The sequence below is a fragment of the Metopolophium dirhodum genome, chromosome 6, assembly GCF_019925205.1.
Source record: "Metopolophium dirhodum isolate CAU chromosome 6, ASM1992520v1, whole genome shotgun sequence".
Classification (NCBI taxonomy): domain Eukaryota; kingdom Metazoa; phylum Arthropoda; class Insecta; order Hemiptera; family Aphididae; genus Metopolophium; species Metopolophium dirhodum.
The window spans coordinates 31,805,733-31,832,221 of record NC_083565.1 but is presented as its reverse complement, the minus strand read 5'-3'; the positions used below and the strand labels follow the sequence as shown (position 1 = coordinate 31,832,221).

The following is a 26,489-nucleotide window of genomic DNA, read 5'->3' as shown; positions in this document are numbered from 1 at the left end:
ATACTTAGTAATATCATATGGTTTCGGATCGTCTTCGCTCAGAATCGTTTTTCTTATATAGTGATATTAGGTATATCATTGAATTCGAATTTAATACTTTCCAATACATTTACCTAACCTAACACCATCCAATACATTTCCGTACTTTCTGTATAGCAGAGCAACACCCACTGGCCCAGATTTAATAGTTGTATTATTGTGTAAATGTCATTACAGATTCATTGAGTCAAAAAGCTTAAAAATGTAACACGAAGTGCCTGATGACCTACTATAACGTACGACAGTAAGGTGTACTTTAAATATTTTTAACGGTAAATCCCAGTGTTTTGCGTCACAATCAAATTTTCCCAATTCTTATCCCTCATATATATAATATTAAACACTAATATAGGTACAGTCTAACAAAAACAATCACATTGAGACGATTATAACATTTTAGAGTTATCAGTTACTCATCTGTGTTATATTCATAGGTCAGTCGTTAAATCATGATGCATAATATATTATGGATATTAGACTCTTGCTTGGAAAAATCCCGCCAGTGGACCTAGTATATAAGACACTACACGTCCGACGAACAAACACAGTAGAAAGTAGTAGTGAAAAAACAAACACAGTAGTGAAAAAAACTATACACTCACTTTAGCTAACAATCAACATGAACCGTCTGGTATTTATTATTATTTATGATGCATAACTTAAAAATTATGTCTTTATAGGTAAAATGAACTCTGTAGATAGCTACTCCTAACCGTGCTAAGTTCAAAAGTATATAAGATCAAATATAAACGTTTTGGCTTTTAGAATTAATATTATTAATTTAAAAAAATAGTCATTAGGTACAATCACTTTATACAATCATAATAATAATTAAATGTAAATTACGTTTACATAATAATATATATAAACCATGCAGTTGTAAGTTATCAGTTATTACTTATTACGTCTTATTAAAATATTCCACCTTATGCACTATTTTTTCTTTTTTTAAATAGTTTGCGCGTTCTCGTATAATTTAATATAATTTATATCTTTTTTATTTAATTAAGTTTACAAATAAAATACTCGTAGAACTTTAACAGATGAGTTTAATTATCTGAACGAAAATTATCTTTAAAATTTAAATACATGCGGGGGCCTTGAGTACTCAATGATATTACACGGTTCCGGCTGTCTATGTTATGTGTAATTTTAGTCCTGTAATTAATTATTCGTAAATGCATGTAAGTCTAATAACAATGTAAAAAAAGAAGACTTGGTAATTAAACAACTGTTTTTATTACAATAATTCAATATAGATATTGGTTTTATATAATAACTAGCTGTCACCCGCGTGCTCCGCCCCCGTGGATTATTGTTGTGGGGCTGTTTCGTAGCTCCACAAATCCTGTCTATCTACCTTGCAACGTTTTTTTTTTGTTAAGATTAATTAAACTGTATGCAAAGTAGTGTAAAACTGTTAAAAACTTATCTTGACTTTTTCGTTTCCCCGAAATAAATTCTGATTGTTTAACTCCTTTAGGGTGTAATATAATGTGGAAGCAATAACTTTTTAAATGTATAAATTATATTATATTTTGATGTATAGCCATCTCAAACGGCGTTATCCCGTGAAATTCAAAGCGGTATATTATGATGTAAGCAATCTACTTGCGGTAGATTGCGTGCTTTTTGTACTGGTGGAAGAGATAAGCGCCAAAATGAGATAAGAAAAAAAAGTTGTATAGTAGGTACGAAAGCGCCAAAATCGTATCGTATGAAAGCTGAGAAATCCCAGATGCTATTGTGCCACGCTAAATAGATATTAGGTACATTTAGAACTATATCATATTATATTTTAACGATTTATTATTGACAATTTTGTCGTTGTGTGCTTATGTCATATTATAGCCGTTTGTACGTAAGTGTATAATTTAACTCTAAGTATCAAAGTTATACCAAGTTTTTTGATTTTACTTAATTCAAAATACAGTGGACATGTTATTAATTTCATCTTCAACTATATTGTTCCTAGATAAGCGCATTCTCTAGCCACCAATTGTAAAGCGGCCAGGGTTTGATTTCCTTTTTTTATTTTAATACAATTCTTCAAAATTAACAACTAAAACTATAACAATCATAACCAATAGCAACCTTAAAATAAACAAAAATATATTATTATTATGTTTATTTTTCTTCTGGACAGATGGCGCCGCTATTGTATTTTTGACTTCCAGATTTCCTACTTTTCCGGTAGATTTTCCTAAAAGTGTCTGTCATAAGAACTTTTCCTGACAATTACGAACATAACAATAAAAGAATCAGCAAAATCGGTTAAGCCGTTTCGGAGCCAACCCGTGACACAAAATCTGGACTTGCTTTTATTGTATAGATAATGTCTACTGATTTTCAACAGATTTGCAAATAACAACAAATTAATAATTAATATGCCCTGGTGTACAACAGTTGAGAATAACAATAAATAATAACTATAATAGTGTGGATTGATGCACAACAGTTATGGAACTACTATATATTATAAGCTCACAATTCAATAAAATATAATAATATGGCTGATGCACAACAGTTTTGGAATAACAATAAAATAATAATTGTAATACAAAAAAATAAATTAAAATTTAGAATAAATAAACAGTCATTAATTATTACTGAGCATTAATCACTTTATTTAGATAACACAACTAAAATAAACCTCCAGTTTTGTCGGGGTACCTTAGTATATTATTGTTATATTGTGCCTAATCGCGAATCGCAACATTTGTCTTAGACCAAACTCGTTTTATCAATGTAAAGTAGTCACATTTTTCTAAGGAACTACAACAACAGCAAATTCATTTTTAACTAGTGGATAAAGCTGTCGAAAAAAATAATCATTTATGATTAAAAATATATAAAATCTGAATGATACTTATTATATTATTATAGAATTGATAAAAAAGTACATATTATATTTTATGATTTTGCTATATAATTATTTAATTATTTATTTATAAACGGGTAAGTACCTACCTTTTAGCAATTATAATAATACAGTAAGAAGAATATCAATTTGGCAAATATAACAGTGAAATTAAATAATTTAATGTTTTAAATGAGTTAATAATTTTACTACTAATCGAATATTCCTGTTTATGAATTCTAACGCCTTGAGTGAAAGTCAAATGAATTGTTAATTAAAGTATTAAAATGTATTAACTACAGTCATCAATAATATAAACATAAGTAATAACTTTATCTAGACGATAAAAAGTAATAACACGACAATTAATATTAATTATATTTAGTGGGAGGTAATTTTTACGACTCCAGGTAACAAATTTGTCTAGATTTTACTGTATAGTTAAAGTATCATTTAGATAAATCTAACAGTCATACATATTTAATATTTATTTATAATAATATGAGTTTGATGTCTGATTGGTTATCTACAATGTTGGTAGACGAGATAATAATACCAACTGCCCGTAGATCACCTCGAGTGAAAATTTATTAACGTTCTCTTGAACTTGGTCACCTAGGAGGGCAATACGACTGCTTCGGATCTCGGACAATATGCAATAGCACATCCGACGTCACCAGGTACCAAGGATATGACGATGAGCAGCTGTAAGTGCAACATTATGATAATTGATACGGTCCACTAGTTCTCCTGTATTTTGATTTAATGCAACTCGAAAAGCGTAAATTTATGGCCAAAACAGGTGTAAGAAAACATATGTAAAATACATTATAATATACAAAATATCATAAACAAAAATTTATTAAATTACATCTCAGTACAAATTATCATGATTTCTACAGTCAAATTGCTTAAAATTAAATTAATTGACTACATAATTGCATTCTTCGTATACAAATAAATTCACAATTATTGTATATTTAAAACCCTAAATCTACATACATTTTACAATTTAACTATATCAAATTAAATTATTTTAATGTAGACATTTAGTCATACATTTCAAACATTCACTTGTTTCCGATCCCGAAACACAAGCTTTTTTACAATATTTACGACACATTACTTCATGATCGGTATACCATCCATCACTATAATAATTATACCCCACACATCCTCTATCTTCATCAATTGGATTTTCTGATGTAGATTGATCACTGTTTACATTTCCGTCTCTATATCCATTCTGTCTTTTTATACAAGAAGAGCAATTATTATTTTCTATATTCGTGTATTGACATTTATTACTATTACAATATAATTTACCAATGTATCAATGGTTATAAGTGCAATTTGGTGGCTTGGGAGGGCTAAAGGAAAGAAACAATCGTTGCCCCTTATTATCTAATCCTTCAGGGGCATTCAAACGCATTATGTAAACTATGATAACCCCCCCAAAATTTAAAACTCAAATTACGCCCATGGTCTCAATGATAAGACATAAGTCATAATATTGCACCCAAGCCACAGAGTTATTCACAAATCAGTCGGTGCAGTGTACCGAAGTATTTCTCTGACTGGACAGGCTATAATTATATTGTTAGTTCCTGGCACAGTAATTAAGAAACTACAAATTTAAAAAAAATATATGAGTAAAAACGATTTGTACGCAATTTGTGGACAATAATTTGTGTGCAATAAGTGCATTATATCCATTGAGGTTATTATGATATGACATAGAACTATAATACACGAAAAAAAAATAGTTATAAGTAATAAGTAAAACTTCAGTGTATGAATAGGAAAATAAACATTATAAAAATGTACGGAAATAAAGCAGATATTTTATAAAAGTGTCCTGTATTTTTAAGGAGTAGGTACTACTTACTTCTCAAGTTCATGGTCACTGCTGTCCTCTAAGTCATGATTTATGTCTGCACTGTGCGATTCAATGTTTTCCGGTGCACCCAGTGAGTACCTGACAAATGCAATAACCAAAACAATTGACTAGAAAAGATAAAAACGAATTTAAATCACAAATGTATTAGTCCATCCATTTAGTCAATAGTTCTATTTATAAGGTATGAAATATATTATGGTAAATTATTTAAGTCATAGAATAGGTCTAAGTACTGATGTACTAGTATCTACCTATTTATAGTAAGTATATTATTCAGGGACATCGGAGACTATACGTAGTTTTCTAGAATATAAGTAAATGAAAATAAACAACCATAAATTTCAATTTCGATAAAACATCATATTCTAATATTTCTTCCGCTTTCCAAAATCATGTACAATTCTCTTATCATATAACAATTGTTATTGTTGAGCTACAATAGTTGTATACTAACCTAACCAAATAACAAAAAAAATTGATGCTACTTAAACGTATGACAAAAATTGATTAACTTATATAATTAGTAAATTGCTTAAGAAATATACCCATGTAAGCAAATTTCCAAAAATAATATTTTTAAAAAGTTATTGCGTTCCAAATTAATTTAATAAAAAAAATATTGATGTTCTAAGAAAAATCTAAAAAAAATAATGTTTTTATTATCCAAATCGTTCTTATGATCAGATTCACAAATAGGCTATTCCAAATTTATTCAAAAAAATTTAACTCAATTTATATTATTTTATTTTAGATTCTGAGCGAAGCGATGAATGTATTGATTTTACAATGATGTGTGTTTTTTTTTTAATTTTTTTTATTTAATTTTAATTTTAATTTTTTATTTAATTTTTTTAATTTTTTTTTTTTTTTGTGTCTGTCATAACCTTTTAGGACAGTAAAATTGCTTGGATTTCCTTCAACAGTAACTTCTCTGATAGGAAAGTGATTCTAGTTGGTACTTTGTGGGGTCAAAAGTAAAAAGTTCCCATTAGTTTTCACAAGCGACGTGAAAAACAAAAGAAAAATTAAGGAAGAACGGGAATTTTTACGCAAAATCTGTTTTCGAGAAAATCAATTTTGGTTTTTGGTGTAATTCTAAAACAAATTACCGTAGGGACATGAAATTTTGACTGAATGTTTATATTAGTATTTTCTATACACCATAAAATTTACAAAATATTTTGACTCTTTTTGAGCTGTTTACGGCCCATTGTCAGTTTTCAATATTTTTTTTTTCTATATATATCAATAAAATTTGATCTGTTGAGTAAAAAAGCTTGAAAATTTAACAGAAGGCTCCTGGGTTATTGTTTCAAAGGCAGTTAAGAAAAATTAAAAATCCTTTGTCACAGTTTTTATTTATAAGCATTTAAAGTTCAAATTTTGACAAAATACGGAAAAATCACGAAAAATAGCAAATTATTTTGAGTTGAGAATTCATAAAAATTTTTCTTTTTAAATCTAATATTTGAAAATATAGTATAATATTACTCATAAGTTTGTCTACCTTTATCAAAAAAAAAATGTCTAGAAGAAACTTGAATTACATTTTTGTGAGCGTCTGAAATTTATATTTTTACAACATTTGATATTTACTCGATTTCTCATGTAACAATTTTCTTATTTTATTCTCATTAAAAAACGAACGACTGTAGATACTTGAAAATTTCACTGAATGTTTAATGTTTATATTAGCATTTTCTATACACCATAAAATGTTACACCAGAAAATATTTTGACTCTTTTTGAGCTGTTTACGGACATTGTCAATTTTCAATTTTTTTAGTTTCTTTTCTATAAATATCAATAAATTTTTATTTGTTGGGTAAAAAACCGTGAAAATTTAATATAAGGCTCCTGATATATCGTTCTAATAGCAGTTGAAAAATATTAAAAATACATAGGCACAATTTTTTTTTATAAGCATTTCAAATTCAAATTTTGACAACATTTATCAAATTTATAATTTATTAATTATTTTGTAGTTAAAAATGTATAAAATATTTAACTTTTATGGCTAAGGATTGAAAATTTAAAACAAGGCTCCACGTAAATAGGTTATATATAAATTACTTTATTCACAATAATATCATCAAATATACTTGGTAATATCATAGGCTGACTCACCGTTTTCGCTCAGAATCGTTTTTCTTATACAATGATATTATATCATTGAATTCAAATTTAACACCATCCATTACAGTGACCCACTTGTAACCTACTGTACAGCAGAGCGACATCCACTTATCCACCTTTTTTATAATTAGAACAAAAGTTTTTCCAATAGTCAGCTCTATCTGCACACACTGTATAGTACTCAATATTAAAAATAAATCAATAAGTAATAATATTAGATATTTTTACAGTTTTTAAGAAAAAAAATTTCCAATTTGTATTGTTATTTTTAAAGTGAATGTTGTTGTATGTTTCAGAATTAATTTGCTTAAAAAAATCTAACAATAAAATAACTAAGGTTTTCTTTCAACCAAGGTTATTTTCTATAATTTTTCTATTGTTATAATTAATAGATTACCAGTAAATTGAGTAAATTATTTGTATATTATCACAATTGTATATTATAAAAATTTTATCAGAATTTTAACTTTTACTGCATATAAATCTTGAGTAAATATTATAAATATTTTTAAACTAATATTTTATGAATGCGTGATGAGCATTGACGCATTGTATTACATATTCAATCTTTTTTACGCAACGAATAATATTGTATTGATATATTTAAAAAAAAATCGAGTAAAAATGTTTACGAATTTTATCAAAACTTGAACTTCAGATGCTAAAAATTGTGTTATGAATATTTCAATGAAAACATTTAATTAACTTATACTATGGTAATTTCAATTCAGTATAGGTACCTTTTCCGTTAATACACTACTACTATTTTTTTTTTGATTTTTTCGTAGTGAATAATAATCGGTAGGTAGGTATCCCACTGTTTATTATTCCATGATTTTATTTTGCTCCAAGAACTCTCAATGGTATTATTAAAGTTATGGAAGTTCAAAGGTTGCTGCCGTGATTACGCGTGTATCGGCACTCGTCGCTACGCTCCTCGGCGCCGTCGCTCCGCTCCGCAAATCAAAAATATCCCCCGACTTGCTATGCAGCTCCACCTCAAGTTGGTCACAGGGTAACCGTCGTATATCCACTCTTAATACGTATTATATACGTATTATACATATACCACTATTTCAATTGAATAGTCGTTGTAAAATTAAGGTATAGTTATTAAGAATGGATATACGGTGGTCAACCTGTGACCAACTTGAGGTGGTGTTTCATAGCAAGTCGGGGAATATTTTCGATTTGCGGAGCGAAGCGACGGCGCCGAGGAGCGCAGCGTTGAGTGCCGATACACGCGTAATCACTGCAACTTTGAAAAACCGAAAAAAGTGGTGGTAGTGAATTAACGGAAAAGGTCCCAGTATAGTTGTGGACTTTATTAGGTAAACAAATAGTTACACAGAAATGATTATTTTATTGAGTTTAAAAGTACAATAATTATTAGTAATTATGAGTTGAAAATACAAGAATTTATAAATATCATACCTAGATTATTATGTAAACGTAATTTACATTATAATATTACTATTATTGTAGAGTGATGAGTAATGTTTGTACCTAATGACTATTTTTCTTAAATTAATTTTAGGTATATGGAAAATCTAAAAGGTTTCTATATTTTCTTATATTTTGTTGAACTTGGCAGTGTTTGGAGTACCTATACACAGTACACTCCGCACTATAAAGACATAATTTTAAGTTATGTATCATAAATAATAATAATTACCAGACGGTTCATGTTGATTGTTGGCTAGTGATGAGTGTATAGTGTTTTTCACAAGACGAGTTTAAAAGACGATGAAAAACTGACAAGAAATCTTCAGGTTTCTACTGTGATTGTTCGTCGACGTGTAGTGTCTTATATAGGTACAAGGTCCACGGATGGGATTTTCCCAAGCAAGCGCCTAATATCCATAATATATTATGCATTATGTTTAACGACTGACCTATGAACATAATACAGATTAGTAACTGATAACTCTAAAATTTTATAATCGTCTCATAGTTTCACTTCATAATTTATTTATACTCTATAATTATTTTATTATACGAAAATACTACCTATTTATCATGAAAATTGTTATCATTAATTATCATTATCGTTTATCGTCGACAACGATCGATGACGGTATGAAATATCCAAATACATATAGCTTTAAATTAATATATAACTCTGTACAGAAAAGTTCATTGTTGTGGTCCAACTAACATGTTTGATCAGAATTTTGATTATTGGACGAATCATGTTTTAAAATGCAATAGGAAAATGTTTGATTATAACAAATTATTTCAGAAATAAAAAGTAAATAGAATTTTTTTTTGTATTTGCAGATTATATCAAATACTTTACTATTTATAGTATTTCAGTAATTACTTAAATACTTTTAAAAATATTTTTCACAACGCTGTAGATGGTGTTAAATTTGAATTCAGTGATATATACCTAATATCCCTGAGTAAGAAAACGATTCTGAGCGAAGATCGTATGATATTACTAAGTATATTTGATGATATTATTGTGAATAAAGTAATTTATATAATATTATATAACATATTTACGTGGATTTCTTTAATTTATAATATAATATTAGTATGGTTATTGCTACACAAATAAGTAATAACTACGTAACTGTGACATGTTCTATAGAACATTAAATACCTAAAGACTATTTCATAATAATTTGTTATAGCTATTAACATTATAGCGAGTTAAGGAAGAAACTACTTACCTAATAAGTTCCTCAATATACGCTATATATATATATTATAGTGAAGTAAAACATTTTTGTATTTATTGATAATTTTTACTTAAAAATAATAAAAATATAATAAAAATCAATTTATTATTGTGTGAGTACATATTAAATTTGGGGGCTGGGCTAGTCACGGGGTCCGGAGATCAAGTGCCACCATCCCCCCACCCAGGGCACGGCAGAAACCTGCGGGTGTCCCATTAAAAATTCTGCCAAAACACAACAGCCAATTTAAAAAACCCACACTGCCCTCCCCCTCACCCAATGGCCAATGACATAACATAATCATATAATTATTATATAGAAAGAGCACGAGAGCGGTGAATCGTGATAATAATTAAGTTATTAACTCAATTATATTAATTAATGAACATACAATAGTATGATATTATGGCAGAAATGGGAATATTATAATATTGTAATTCCAATTAACAGCCGCCGGGAGCGTTAGTAATAGTTACTAAAAAAATAGACGCAATTAACAAAAAGGTGGGTAAGTGAATGTCGCTCTGCTGTACAGTAGGTTACAAGTGGGTCACAGTAATGGATGGTGTTAATTTTGAATTCAATGATATAATATCATTGTATAAGAAAAACGATTCTGAGCGAAAACGGTCAGTCAGCCTATGATATTACCAAGTACATATACAAATTAAATTTTTTCAATCTATACAGAGTGTTCGCGCCGCGGCTCCTAATCGCTACACATTATCATTTGGGAAGTCACCGACCGATACGCAAAATCACACACACACAATATCATATTTATTATATTTTTGTGTTAGCTTATTGTGAACATAGGCCTTATGCTCAGAGCACAAGGTCTATGGTTGTGAATTATATAATAATATATATTGATCGGATAACGACCGGTGCGTTATTCACCGTCCGCCTAAAACAAAAATCTAGTCAGACGTAAAAATTGTGTGCACCGTTCGACCCGCAAGTGGGTATACATTATAATTCTATTTCTTTCGAAGTGTATATTAATTATTGTTAATCATTTTTTTTTATTGTTCGTTCTGAAGAGTCGTAGAACCGCATATAATATTATTATTACATCGCAAATCGCCGATTTATTATTTATTATTGTAGTGGGCGCGTTCTTTTTATTATTAAAAAAAAAAAAAAATAATAATGAATAACTATTATCACACATAATGACGGTTGTTATTTTTCTTACATTATGCGTATCTTATATTATTGTTATATTGTGCCTACTCACGAATCGCAACATTTGTCTTAGTCCAAACTTAGTTTTTCAATGTACAGTAGTCACATTTTTCTAAAGACCTACAACAACAGCAAATTCATTTTTAACTAGTGGATAAAGCTGTAGAAAAAAATACTCATTTATAATTAAAAATATATAAAATCTGAATGATAATTATTATATTATTATAGAATTGATAAAAAAGTACATGTTATATTTTATGATTTTGCTATATAAATATTTATTTATTTATTTATAAACGGGTAGGCACCTACCTTTTATAGCAATTATAATAATACAGTAAGAAAAATATCAATTTGGCAAATATAACAGTGAAATTAAATAATTTAACATTTTAAATGAGTTAATTAATTTGGTCTAATTTTACTAGTCACCTAGGAGGGCAATACGACTGCTTCGGATCTCGGACAATATGCAATAGCGCAGCCAACGTCACCAGGTACCAAAGATATATCGATGAGCAGCAGTAAGTGCAACATTATGATAATTGATACGGTCCACTCGGTCCAGTATTTTGCTTTAAGGCAACTCGAAAGGCGTACATTTATGGCCAAAACAGGCATAAGAAAAACATATGTAAAACACATTATATACAAAATAACATAAACAAAAATTTATTAAATTTGCATACATCTCAGTACAAATTATCATGATTTATACAACGAAATTGTATAAAATTAAAATAATTGCATTCTTTGTGTACAAATAAATTCACAAAAATTGTATATTTAAAATCTTAAATCTAAAAATATTTTACAATTTAACTATATCAAATTACATTATTTTATAGTTGACATACAGTCATACATTTCAAACATTCAATTGTTTCCGATCCCGAAGCACAAGCTACTCTACACAATGCAGCACACATTGCTACACGATTCCTTGGCTTTCCATCACGGTTAGTCATCGAAATTATTCTTCCTCTATTAAAACAACCATGTATTGGAAATTGATCACTGTTTACATTTCCGTCTCCATATCCATTCTGTCTTTTTATACATGAAGAGCAATTATTATTTTCTATATTAGTGTATTGACATTTATTACTATTACAATATAATTTACAATGTATCAATAATTATAAGTGCAATTTGGGGGCTTGAGAGGGCTAAAGGAAAGAAACAATCGTTGCCCCTTTTAATCTAATCCTTCAGGGGCATACAAACGCAATATGTAAACTATGATATCACCCCCCCACTTATTTAAAACTCAAATTACGCCTATGGTCTCAATGATAAGATATAAGTCATAATATATTTCATATTAAATTGTTAAATAGTTCTATTATTGTTTAAATATGACACGGGTAATTTTTTTTTTATGAGCATAACTTAAGTAAACGCATTAAAAACCAATAAAAAGTTTCCGTTACATTAGCCCTTTTAACACAAGTAACGTAAGACATTTTAATGAAATTGGTCAAATAGTCTCAATTTTGTCAAAATGTGACATTGGCCCTTCTTGCACCCAAGCCACAGAGTTATTCACAAATCAGTCGGTGCAGTGTACCGAAGTATTTCTGTGACTAGACAGGCTATAATTATTTTGTTAGTTCCTGGCATAGTAACCAAGAAACTAAAAATTTAAAAAAAACATGATCCAAATAAAGATGTAAAAACGATTTGTACGCAATTTGTGTACAATAATTTGATTTCAATAAGATCATTATATCCATTGAGGTTATTCATAGGTATAATATGACATAGAACTATAAAACACGAAAAAAAAAATAGTTATAAGTAATAAGTAAAACTTCAGTGTATGAATAGGAAAATAAACATTATAAAAATGTACGGAAATAAAGCAGATATTTTATAAAAGTGTCCTGTATTTTTAAGGAGTAGGTACTACTTACTTCTCAAGTTCATGGTCACTGCTGTGCTCTAAGTCATGATTTATGTCTGCACTGTGCGATTCAATGTTTTCCGGTGCACCCAGTGAGTAACTGACAAATGCAATAACCAAAACAATTAACTAGAAAAGATAAAAACGAATTTAAATCACAAATGTATTAGTCCATCCATTTAGTCAATAGTTCTATTTATAAGGTATGAAATATATTATGGTAAATTATTTAAGCCATAGAATAGGTGTAGGTACTGATATACTAGTATCTACCTATTTATAGTAATTAGTAAGTATATTTTTCAGCGACATCGGAGACTATACGTTGTTTTCTAAAATATAAGTAAATGAAAAAAAAATCACTCCGTAAATTCCAATTCCGGTATTCTAAAGTTTCTTCCTCTTTCCAAAACCATGTACAATTTTCTTATCCTTATAAATAACTTATTAATTATTACTATTAAAGAAATCATCAATATTCAGCATGTAGCTTACCAAAAAAAAAAAAAAAATAAAAATTGATGCTACTTAAACGTATGACAAAAATTGATAAAATTATATATTTATATGATTGGTATATAAATTATTCAGAAATATACCCGTGATAGAAAATGTACAATAATAATATTTATACTTTATAGGTAAATGTTTTGACCATCCAAATCGTTCTGTTAATCCAATTCACAAATTGGCTATATTGAAATTATTGAAATTAATCAAATTTAAAATATATTTTATTTTCAGTATTAAAAAATAAAAATTTTTTATTACACGTGGTGCGCAAGTGGGTATAATAAAATTAAATATAAAAAAAAATAGGTACTATAGAAATAAATCAATAAGTAATTAGATTAGGTATTTTTACAGTTTTTAAGAAGAACAATTTCAAACTCGTATTGTTATTTTATAATAAATGTTGTTGTATGTTTCAGAATGAATTGGCTAAAAAACAGTAATGTTATAAAAATTTAATATTAAATAACTAAATTTTTTTTCAACCTAGGATTTTTTCTATTATATTTCTATTGTTATTATTAATTATAAATATATAATTCTTAAGTTATGTATAAATAATAATAATTATTATCTAGTATCTACCTATTTATAGTAATTATATTATTCAGCGACATCGGAGACTATACGTTGTTTTCTAGAATATAAGTAAATGAAAATAAATCACCATAAATTTCAATTTCGATAAAACATCATATTCTAAAGTTTCTTCGCTTTCCAAAATCATGTACAACTCTCTTATCATATAACAATTGTTATTGTTGAGCTACAATAGTTGTATAGGTACTATAAAAGCTATTACAATTTAAAAAACATTTTAATTGATCGTTTCAAAGACCGGCTTATTTCACCAGCGGAGTCGGTAGTCTACTGGACTGAGTACGTTTTGCGTCATAACGGAGCACCACATTTAAAATCTCACGCTCTGAATCTAACGTGGTATCAATATTTTTTAGTTGAATAATTAGCACATTTTTGTTCATTGGGTTTGTCCTTTTTTTCATAATCTATTATAGCCTAAAAATTTTCAACTTGTTTTTCCAGTGTCAAAGCAAAACTAGAATAAAATTAATTTACAAAAATAATAAATATTTTACCTGTTCAAAATAATGTACATCATACATTATAATAGTATTGTCCATATGCTCTATTATGTTTGGTTTATATTGCTCCTCCAACGTCTTTTAAATATAGTAAAATATACTTCAATAAGATTTATTTAATTGAACATTAAGAACTATTTCCCATTGTGTATACCATCAATCAACATAGTGGTTATGTTATATCCCACTCACAAAACGTAAAACCACGAAAACGATGTGATAACACAGATACGACGTAGAATACATAGGTACTTTTACACTTTGTGGTACCCCTATTTATTTATTTACACTTGCACAACAAAGGGATGCACTTCCAAATTTAAAATGTATGACCAACCAAATATTGATAAATAGGTACTTATTATTATATATTATGATATCGCTATATAAATATTTATTTATTTATTTATAAACAGTAGGTTATAACCTTTTAGTATAATAATACAGTAAATAGAATATCAATTTGGCAAAAATAACAGTGAAATTAAATAATGTAATGTTGTTTTAATTGGGTTAATACTTTTAAAACTTATCATATAATATTCCTGTACTGGGCGATTCAATGTTTTCCGGTGCACCCAGTGAGTAACTGACAAATGCAATAACCATAACAATTGACTAGAAAAGATAAAAACGAATTTAAAACACAAATGTAATAGTCCATCCATTTAGGCAATAGTTGTATTTATAAGTTATGAAATATATTATGGTAAATTATTTAAGTCATAGAATAGGTGTAGGTACTGATGTACTAGTACCTACCTATTTATAGTAAGTATATTATTCAGCGAAATCGGAGGCTATACGTTGTTTTCTAGAATATAAGTAAATGAAAATAAAAAACCATAAATTTAAATTTCGATAAAACATCATATTCTAAAGTTTCTTCCACTTTCCAAAACCATTTACAATTCTCTTATCATATAACAATTGTTATTGTTGAGCTACAATAGTTGTATACTATAATAGCTATTACAATTTAAAAAACATTTTAATTGATAATTTACGCCTATTAATTATTATTATTTAAGAAATCATAATATACAGCAAGTAACAGAATGAACTTACCAAAAAACAAAAAAAATTGATGCTACTTAAACGTATGACAAAAATTGATAAACTTATATAATTAGTAAATTACTTAAGAAATATACCCATGTAAGCAAATTTCCAAAAATAATATTTTTAAAAAGTTATTGCGTTCCAAATTAATTTAATAAAAAAAATATTGATGTTCTAAGAAAAATCTAAAAAAAACTGCTTGATTTAGGTAAATGTTTTTATTATCCAAATCGTTCTTATGATCAGATTCACAAATAGGCTATTTCAAATTAATTCAAAAAAATTTAACTCAATTTATTTTATTTTATTTTTAGTATTAAAAATTAAAAATATTTTTATTTTTTATCACATGTGCAAATGGCTATAATTTATTTATAATTAGAACAAAAGTTTTTTCAATAGTCAGCTCAATCTGCACACACTGTATAGTACTCAATACTAGAAAAAAATCAATAAGTAATAATATAAGAAATTTTTACAGTTTTTCAGAAAAACAATTTCAAATTTGTATTGTTATTTTATGTTTTAGAATTAATTAAAAAAAATCTAACAATAAAATAACTAAGTTTTTTTTTCAACCTAGGTTATTTTCTATAATATTTCTATTGTTATTACTATTACATTACCAGTAAATTGAGTAAATTATTTGTATATAATCATATTTGTATATAAAAATTTTAACAGAATTTTAACATTATATTATTAATATTTTTAAACTAATATTTTATGAATGCGTGATGAGCATTGTATTACATTTTCAATCTTTTTTACGCAATGAATAAAATTGTATCGATATATTTAAAAAAAAAATTGAGTAAAAATGTGTACTAATTTTATTAAACATTGAACTTAAGATGCTAAAAAAAAAATTGTGTTATGAATATTTCAATGAAAAAATTTAATTAACTTATAATATATAAATTTCAATTCAGTATAGTTGTGGACTTTATTAGGTAAACAAATAGGTACACAGAAATGATTATTTTATTGAGTTTAAAAGTACAATAATTATTAGAAATAATGAGTTGATAATGTGTTTGGAGTACCTATACAGTACATTCCGCCTATGAAGACATAAATTTAAGTTACGTATCATAAATAATAATAATTACCAGACGGTTCATGTTGATTGTTGGCTAGTGATGAGTGTATAGTGTTTTTCACAAGACAAGTTTAGCAGACGATGAAAAACTGAAAGAAGAAATCTTCAGGTTTCTACTGTGATGGTTCATTGGACGTGGAGTGCCTTATATATAAGGTCCACGGATGGGATTTTCCCAAGCAAGAATCTAATATCCATAATATATTATGCATCATGATTTAACGACTGACCTATGAACATAATACAGATTAGTAACTGATAACTCTAAAATTTTATAATCGTCTCATAGTTTCACTTCATAATTTATACTTAATAATTATTTTATTATACGAAAATACTACCCATTTATCATTTATCAATTGTTATCATTAATTATCATTATCGTTTATCGTCGACGACGATCGATGACGGTATGAAATTTCCAAATACATATAGCTTTAAATTAATATATAACTCTGTACAAAAAGTTCATTGTTGTGGTCCAACTAACATGTTTGATCAAAATTTTGATTATTGAACGAATCATGTTTTAAAATGCAATAGGAAAATGTTTCATTAAAACAAATTATTTCAGAACTAAAAGGTGAATAGAATTTTATTTTGTATTTGCAGATTATATCAAATACTTTACTTTTTATGGTATTTCAATAATTACTTAAATACTTTTAAAAATATTTTGACGATCGTTTGAAGTTTATATTTTTACAACATTGAATATTCACTCAATTTCTAAAGTAGTGATTTTGTTGTAATTCAAAAACGAATGACTGTAGACACTTAAAAATTCAAAACATTAATTGTTTATTTTATCAATTAAAAATATTTCGACTTGTTTTGAGTACCTATATATTATTTCTATAAATATCAATACAATTTTTGTGTTGGTCCAAAATACGTGAAAATTTATTACAAGGCATCTGATATATTTTTGAAATAACAGGTTAAAAATATTAAAATTACATGGGCACAATTTTTTTTATGAGCATTTAAAGTTCGATTATGTACAACATTTATTAAATAAAAAAATTAATAGTTATATTGTAGTTAAAAATTTATAAAATGTTCAACTTTTGTAGCTAAGGATAGAAAACTTACAACAAGGTTCCACGTAAATATGTTATAAATAATATATAATATAAATTACTTTATTCACAAGAATATCATCGAATATACTTATGACTTAGTAATACCATACACGGTGTCTGATCGCCTTCGCTCAGAATGGTTTTTCTTATACAGTGATATTAGGTATATCATTGAATTCAAATTTAATACTTTCCAATACATTGCCCCACTTGTAACCGCCAGAGCGACACCCACTTGCCCACCTTTATTAGTTTTATTTTTGTGTAAATGTAATGACAATTTCATTTGTTGGGTCAAAAAGATTAAAAATTTAATACGAGGCGCCTGATATTATATGACTTACTATAACGTACAACAATAAGGCTAATACTTTCTTTTTAATTTTAAATTTTAAATTCTTTATTCTAAATTTTTCACGGTAAATTCCAGTGTTTAGCGTCACAATCAAATTTTCCCATTTCTCATCCCTAATTTATAATAATAAACACTAATAAAGGTACAGTCTAACAAAACAAGCACATTGAAACGATTATAACCTTTTAGAGTTATCAGTTACTAATCTGTATTATGTTCATAGGTCAGTCGTTAAAGCATGATACACAATATATTATGGATATTTACCTTTTGTTTGGGAAAATCCCGTCCGTGGACCGTGTATATAAGACACTACACGTCGACGAACAATCACAGTAGCAACTCCAAGATTGCTTGTCAGTTTTCCATCGTCCGCTAAACTCGTCTTGTGAAAAACACGATACACTCACTAGTCAACAATCAACATGAACCGTCTGGTAATTATTATGATTTATACATAACTTCAGAATTATATCTTTATAGGTGAAATGTACAGTATAGGTAACACTGTGCTAAGTTCGAAAGAATATAAGAAAAAATATAAACCTTTTGGCTTTTCCAAATACCTATAATTAATTTAATAAAAAATAATCATTAGGTACAAACACTACCCATCACTCTATACAATCATAATAATAAATAAATGTAAATTACATTTACATAATAATTTAGGTATGAGATTTCAAATTATTGTATTTTATACTCATTATTACTAATTATCGTACTTTTAAATCCAATAAAATAATTATTTCTATGTACCTTTTTGTTTACCTAATATTATAGTCCACAGCTAAAAAAGCGTATTAAAGCTTGAAAATTTAATACAAAGCTCCTCACACATTGATAAAATATGAAGAATATTTACGCAAGATTTTATTTATTTGCAGTTAAAGTTTAAATTCTGACAAAATGTTTCAAATTAATAATAAATTTGTATAGCTTAAGAATAAAAATGTAAAACAATTTTCCACGTTATTAGTTTAAACTGTAACCAATAAATCTAAAAATTATATAAACACAGTTTTTGAATAGTTATTTGAAGATCAATCTCGGACAAAATTAGATATTTTTAAACGAAGAAGAACGATTTTAATTGTGTGTTATTAAATAAATTACACTTTTCGTGGGTAGGTACTTGAAACTTCTAAAGTGTATTTTTTTATACAAATATGATAATATACAAATAGTATAATTAACTTAATTTACTGGTAACGTATTAATAATAACAATGGAAATATAATAGAAAATATCCTAGGTTGAAAAAAAATTTAGTTATTTAATATTAAATTTTTATAACAATACTGTTTTTAAGCCAATTCATTCTGAAACATACAACAACATTTATTATAAAATAACAATACGAGTTTGAAATTGTTCTTCTTAAAAACTGTAAAAATACCTAATCTAATTACTTATTGATTTATTACTATAGTACCTATTTTTTTTATATTTAATTTTATTATACCCACTTGCGCACCATGTGTAATAAAAAATTTTAATTTTTTAATACTGAAAATAAAATATATTTTAAATTTGATTAATTTGAATAATTTCAATATAGCCAATTTGTGAATCGGATTAACAGAACGATTTGGATGGTCAAAACATTTACCTAAATCAAGTAGTTTATTTTAACGTTTAAGTAGCATCAATTTTTATTTTTTTTTTTTTTTTGGTAAGCTACATGCTGAATATTGATGATTTCTTTAATAATAATAATTAATAAGTTATTTATAAGGATAAGAAAATTGTACATGGTTTTGGAAAGAGGAAGAAACTTTAGAAGATCGGAATTGGAATTTACGGAGTGATTTTTTTTCATTTACTTATATTTTGGAAAACAATGTATAGTCTTTGATGTCGCTGAATAATATACTTACTATAAATAGGTAGATACTAGTACATCAGTACCTACACCTATTCTATGAATTAAATAATTTACCATAATTTATTTCATAACTTATAAATACAACAATATTCACTAAATTAATGGACTAATACATTTGTGATTTAAATTCGTTTTTATCGTTTCTAGTCAATTGTTTTGGTTATTGCATTGGTCAGTTACTCACTGGGTGCACCGGAAAACATTGAATCGCACAGTGCAGACATAAATCATGACTTAGAGCACAGCGGTGACCATGAACTTGAGAAGTAAGTAGTACCTACTCCTTAAAAATACAGGACACTTTTATAAAATATCTGCCTTTTTCCGTACATTTTTATTATTAAAAAATTGCGTACAAATCGTTTTTACATCTTTATTTGCATCATATTTTTTTTAAATTTGTAGTTTCTTGTTTACTGTGCCAGGAACAAACAATATAATTATAGCCTATCCAGTCACAGAAATACTTCGGTACACTGCACCGACTGATGTGTGAATAACTCTGTGGCTTGGGTGCAAGAAGGGCCAATGTCACATTTTGACAAAATTGAGATAATTTGACCAATTTCATTAAAATGTCTTACGTTACTTGTGTTAAAAGGGCTAATGTAACGTTAACTTTTTATTATAAAAAAAAAATTACCCATGTCATATTTGAACAATAAAATAACTATTTAACAATTGAATATGAAATATATTATGACATATGTCTTATCATTGAGACCATAGGCGTAATTAGTGTTTTCAATTTAGGGTGGGGGATATCATAATTTACATATTGCGTTTGTAGGATTAGATAAAAAGGGGCAACGATTGTTTCTTTCCTTTATCCCTCCCAAGCCCCCAAATTGCACTTATAATTATTGATACATTGTAAATTATATTGTAATAGTAATAAATGTCAATACACTAATATAGAAAATAATAATTGCTCTTCTTGTATAAAAAGACAGAATGGATATGGAGACGGAAACGTAAACAGTGATCAATCTGCACCAGAAAATCCAATACAAGTTTTCTGTCGTAGAAGAATACGTACGACGACTAACCGTTATTCTATATGGCAATGAATCATAAAAAAATATGTGCTGTATTGTGTGGAGCTTGTGCTTCGGGACCAGAAACAACAGATTGTTTGGAATGTAGGACTGGAATATGTAAATTCATACAACAGGCCTAATTATGTAGTCAATTATTTCAATTTTATGCAATTTGATTGTAGAAATCATGATAATTTGTACTGAGATGTATGCAAATTAAATTTGATACATTTTTGTTTATGTAATTTTGTATTTTATATTATATTTTACATAACATATGTTTTATTACGTCTGTTTTGGCCATGAGATCCGAAGCAGTCTTATTGCCCACCTAGGTGACTAAGTTCAAGAGAACGTTCATAAATTTTCACTCGAGGTGACTTACAGGTTATAGGTAGTTTTATCTCGTCTTCCAACCTGAGTAGATAACCGTGCTATGAACAGAGCACGATGTGTTTAGCAGGGTGCACAAAAGATTTGTGACCGGCCGCCGTCCTTGAGGACATTGGTCTTGTTTTAGTAGCTTGTTTTCAGGTTTTTCGCCAGTTGGGGGGAGAGGGCCTAGGATCTCAGACATTTTCTGAAAATTATGACTTCTTCCCTCTCTAACTATAGTAGTATAGAAGAAAAAAGGCTGTGGTTGTCTTACGATATAATGGACCACGAATTAAGATATTATACCCATAGATTGATACTTTCAACTTTGATATGAGTAATTCGCCCCTCGCCCTCCTCGCCCTCCGCACCCCCTCGCCCTCCGCACCCTCCGCACCCCCGCACCCTCCGCACCCTCCGCACCCTCCGCACCCTCCGCACCCTCCTCGCCCCCTCGCCCTCCGCACCCTCCGCACCATCAGTTAATTAGTGATAATGATTATCCGTAACGTGTGCAGTGTATAAATCTCCTTATCAGTAATTAACTCCTACTATCAGCATCTGATGCAACTACCGTAACCTTATCAGTAATTAACTCCTTACTAGTGATAACGATTATCCGTAACGTGTGCGGTGTATAAATCTCCTTATCAGTAATTAACTCCTACTATCAACGTTGAGTGTGAAATTAAAAATAAACATATATTATTATTATTAAATATCGTATGACGCATATATTTATTGTTATGACGGTGTAGATTTATTCAAATAGCCGAAAATCACGAAATAAACGCTTATTGATATAATTCAGAAATATCTACAGCGTAGCAACATTTGATGTACGGCGTAGGTTTTTTTGAAAACGATCAAATAGCCGAAAATCACGAAATAAACGCTTATTGATATAATTCAGAAATATCTACAGCGTAGCAACATTTAGTGTACGGCGTAGGTTTTTTTGAAAACGAACAAATAGCCGAAAATCACGAAATAAACGCTTATTGATATAATTCAGAAATATCTACAGCGTAGCAACATTTAGTGTACGGCGTAGGTTTTTTTGAAAACAATCAAATAGCCGAAAATCACGAAATAAACGCTTATTGATATAATTCAGAAATATCTACAGCGTAGCAACATTTAGTGTACGGCGTAGGTTTTTTTGAAAACGATCAAATAATCTATTGAATAGATGGCTATTATCCCTTTGTTATCGATACGACCTTGTCGTACACCAGCTGCAGCTGCCGCCGTTGTCAACGGCGTTCAGTGTGTCACAGTTTCTTGTACACGTTCTATGCGTTTGCTCCTTTCGTGTTTTTCAGCATTTATTATTTGCTCGACATTATTTAAAATATAATCAATTATTATTACTCTATGTTTAAAAGGCAACGGCGTTCAGTGTGTTCGTTCAGTGTGTCACAGTTACTTGTACACGTTCTATGTGTTTGCTCCGTTCATGTGTTTTTCAGCATTTATTATTTGTTTGACATTATTTAAAATATAATCAATTATTATCACTCTGTGTTTTAATTTTTACAAGTGTTTTAAACACTATATTATTTTTCATCTCGTTTTTATTTCAAACATTTTAAATATGTTCAACTGCGATCAGTGTCCGTCGGTGTTGGCACGTAAAGACGGTTTGGTTAGACATGGCAAAACTCATGCGGGCATACGTTTTCCGTGTACCGTATGTACATCGACATTCAACGATAAGTCGCATCTTAAAAGGCATATGAAAAATATTCATGGTATGTTATAATTTTTTTATTCAATATTAATTTATTGTTATTTTTTTTTTATTCAATATTAATTTATTATTATTCCTAAGGTATCGTCAACGTTCCGGCTCACCTCAGACCAATGCCTGCTGCACCGATCATTACACAACCGGTACAGCAAAGAATCGTTCAGGTTGCTCCAGCTCAAGTTCAGATTGCACCCCAAATATTTGTTCCTGATGTCCCGGCCGGTGGCTCGAACATGTTAACCGAAGACGAAATGTGTATGGAAGCCATGGACGAATTTGAGGATACAGGTTAGTTTTATTTATAAGAATTAGATTTTTAAAAGACCCACTGGTTTTAACGGATCATTTTTTAAAAAAGATATACCGACAAGTATTATTGCCCGATCAATCAGATTTTTAAAAATAAATATCGTAAAATAGATTTTTAAAATTCAGCAAATTATCGTACAACACTTAATCAATTACTTAGATTTATTATAAATTTTAAATATAAATTCTATATTTTTATTTTAAACTTATCAAGTGGTCTGTGAAGCGATCAATGGTATAATAGTTGGAGTATTCCGGCATTGTATCGATCAATTCACTCGTCGCATCCTATGGGGTAATAGTTGGAGTATTCCGGCATTACACCGGTTGTCAGATCGTTTGGTAGATTTAATTTTTTCAATAGATTTTTAAAATTCAGCAAATTATCGTACAACACTTAATCAATTACTTAGATTTATTATAAATTTTAAATATAAATTCTATATTTTTATTTTAAACTTATCAAGTGGTCTGTGAAGCGATCAATGGTATAATAGTTGGAGTATTCCGGCATTGTATCGATCAATTCACTCGTCGCATCCTATGGGGTAATAGTTGGAGTATTCCGGCATTGCACCGGTTGTCGGATCGTTTGGTAGATTTAATTTTTTCAATAGATTTTTAAAATTCAGCAAATTATCGTACAACACTTAATCAATTACTTAGATTTATTATAAATTTTAAATATAAATTCTATATTTTTATTTTAAACTTATCAAGTGGTCTGTGAAGCGATCAATGGTATAATAGTTGGAGTATTCCGGCATTGTATCGATCAATTCACTCGTCGCATCCTATGGGGTAATAGTTGGAGTATTCCGGCATTGCACCGGTTGTCGGATCGTTTGGTAGATTTAATTTTTTCAACGCGATTTTTATTATATATCAACATTTTTATAACTTTGTAGTTATATCAGTAGATTTTTTTTCTATTTTTTTTTTTAAGATTCGTGAGGTTAATTAGATTTCTAATAGATACGGTATTAATTTTATTAGATATTAATATTAGGTTTTTTTTATTTTTAAAGATTCTTACACCGTTACCGTCGGAGAACCGGGCATTTAAAACAGTGGCGACAGAAATTTACCCTGACAGCGATATAAGAACTATTGTAGAGAGAGCGTATATGAAGTTGGTTCAGGAGAAAGATGATTACATCGGGAGGGGTAGTGGATTTACACTGGAGTCGATCGATGGACTGTTGTTGGCCGTGTATAAATATACACCGATGGGCGGCTCGTCGTATATTCAACTACCCGAATATATAGATAGAAAACGGGGGACCATCAACCCACAAAACACGGATCAGGAGTGCTTCAAGTGGGCGATTTTGGCGAGGCTTGTAGCCGAAAATTTATCTGATAGATATAAATATTGTGTCGGAGAAAATTATAAAAAGCATGAGAAAAATTATAATTTTAACGGTATATCGTTCCCGACACCACTATCAGACATCACCAAATTTGAAAAAAATAATAATAACGTCTCTATAAATGTATACGGCCTCGACAAAAAATTCCAGGCACCCCGTAAGTACCCAACGTACGAAGTGTATCCGTTACGTGTGGTCGACGAAGAAAAAAAGGATCATTTCGACCTGTTGTTGGTGACGGACGGCGAAAATAACTCGCACTATGTTTACATTTCGAATTTTTCACGGCTAATACGTGCGCAGAAAACGAGACACAATGGGGGAGTAGTGTTTTGCAAGAGGTGTTTCACATCATTCGATGACAGGCGGCATAAATACAAGTTGAGCGGACAGGAGGCCCTGGACCAACATAAATTGATTTGTGGGGCGCACAAGCCAATATTACCGGAGATGCCGAAGGAGGGTGATTGTGTTGAATTCAGGGCGTGGAAAAACACGGTTAGGCACCCGTTTGTCATTTACGTGGATTTCGAGGCGATCTTGACGAAGGCGGAGGAGAAAAAAGGGGGGAACACAACAATTATTCAAAATCATGAGCCGATGAGTTATACATTTTTTGTGAAGGCGAGCGATGACGTACCGGCGGAATTATTGGTTCAACACGAGATACCGGCGGGGCCGGTAAAACATAGAGGGAGCGAAAACAGGACAGACGTGGCGAGACATTTTGTGGAGACGATAGTTGATGTGGCCCGGAAAATTGAAGGTCTGATGAAGACGAATATACCTATAACCATGACTGAGGACGAAGAAAAAACACATAAAGAGTGTAATGCGTGTAACTTATGCAAATGCATATTAGCCGGGGGCGGTAAGGTTAGGGATCATGATCATTTAACGGGTAAATTTAGGCAGACCTTGTGCTCTAGGTGTAATTTAGAGTTGCAACAGCCTAAATTTGTCCCTGTCTTTTTTCATAATCTCTCAAACTACGACTCGCACTTCATAATCACTGAACTTGGGTATGATACACAGGCGATCAACGTTATACCGAACAGTGAGGAGAAATTTATATCTTTCTCGAAATATATAAGTAGTACCTTCACTGTTCGGTTTATCGACACGTTCCGGTTCATGGCGTCGAGTCTGTCGTCCCTGGCCGAAAATTTAGTTACACCCGAACATGAGAACTTCCGTGAGACAGCCAAACATTTTGTCGCCGGAGATATGCCGCTCGTGACTCGTAAGGGGGTGTACCCGTACGAGTACACGGATAGTTGGGAGCGGCTGGAGGAGACGAGGTTACCGAGGAAGAGAGAATTTTATAGTACGTTGACAGAGACCGGGATTAAGGAGGAAGACTTTGAGCACGCGAAGTTGGTTTGGGACCACTTTGGCTGTACGACGTTGGGCGAGTATTCAGACCTGTATCTCAAAATCGATGTATTGCTGTTGGCTGATGTGTTCGAAAACTTCCGCGACGTGTGCATGAGGGCATACAACCTGGACGCCGCCCATTATTTCACCGCCCCTGGACTTAGTTTCGATGCGATGCTTAAGTTCACGGGGCAAAAGCTGCAGTTGCTGGACGATTACGACATGTTGTTGATGTTCGAGAATGGTTAGTATATTATTTTTAAATGTGTATATATATAATAATCTTATTTATTTTTATAGGTATACGTGGTGGATTGGTTCAAGCGAGCAAACGATATGCGAAGGCGAATAATGCAAAGACCCCGGGGTATGATGAGACAAAAGAGAAATCGTGGATAGTGTATTAGGACTGTAAGTATATTTTTTCAAAACTTA

General features: G+C 29.5%; 2 protein-coding genes across 4 annotated transcripts; one reads left to right on the top strand and one right to left on the bottom strand.

Moving 5' to 3' along the window:
• Positions 1-3,600: 3,600 nt before the first annotated feature.
• Positions 3,601-16,609, bottom strand: LOC132947352 (uncharacterized). Of its 3 annotated transcripts, none has more exons than XM_061017623.1 (3): positions 16,510-16,609; positions 12,730-12,848; positions 3,601-4,149 (listed from the first exon to the last, which is right to left on the bottom strand). In XM_061017623.1, the coding sequence occupies exons 1-3, from the start codon at positions 16,519-16,521 to the stop codon at positions 3,936-3,938; spliced, it is 345 nt and encodes a 114-aa protein (XP_060873606.1). In that variant the 5' UTR covers positions 16,522-16,609; the 3' UTR covers positions 3,601-3,935. The 3 variants fall into 3 exon arrangements, with proteins under 3 accessions (XP_060873606.1, XP_060873605.1, XP_060873607.1); XM_061017622.1 differs by lacking the exons at positions 12,730-12,848; positions 16,510-16,609 and adding exons at positions 4,788-4,906; positions 8,611-8,705 and having other exon boundaries at positions 3,657-4,149; XM_061017624.1 differs by lacking the exon at positions 3,601-4,149 and adding an exon at positions 11,574-11,863.
• Positions 16,610-22,839: 6,230 nt separating this feature from the next.
• LOC132947697 (uncharacterized) lies at positions 22,840-26,461 on the top strand. Its single transcript, XM_061017956.1, has 5 exons — positions 22,840-22,996; positions 23,077-23,283; positions 23,519-23,646; positions 24,333-26,298; positions 26,355-26,461. Exons 1-5 carry the CDS (start codon positions 22,840-22,842, stop codon positions 26,459-26,461), a joined length of 2,565 nt encoding a protein of 854 aa, XP_060873939.1.
• Positions 26,462-26,489: the final 28 nt, after the last annotated feature.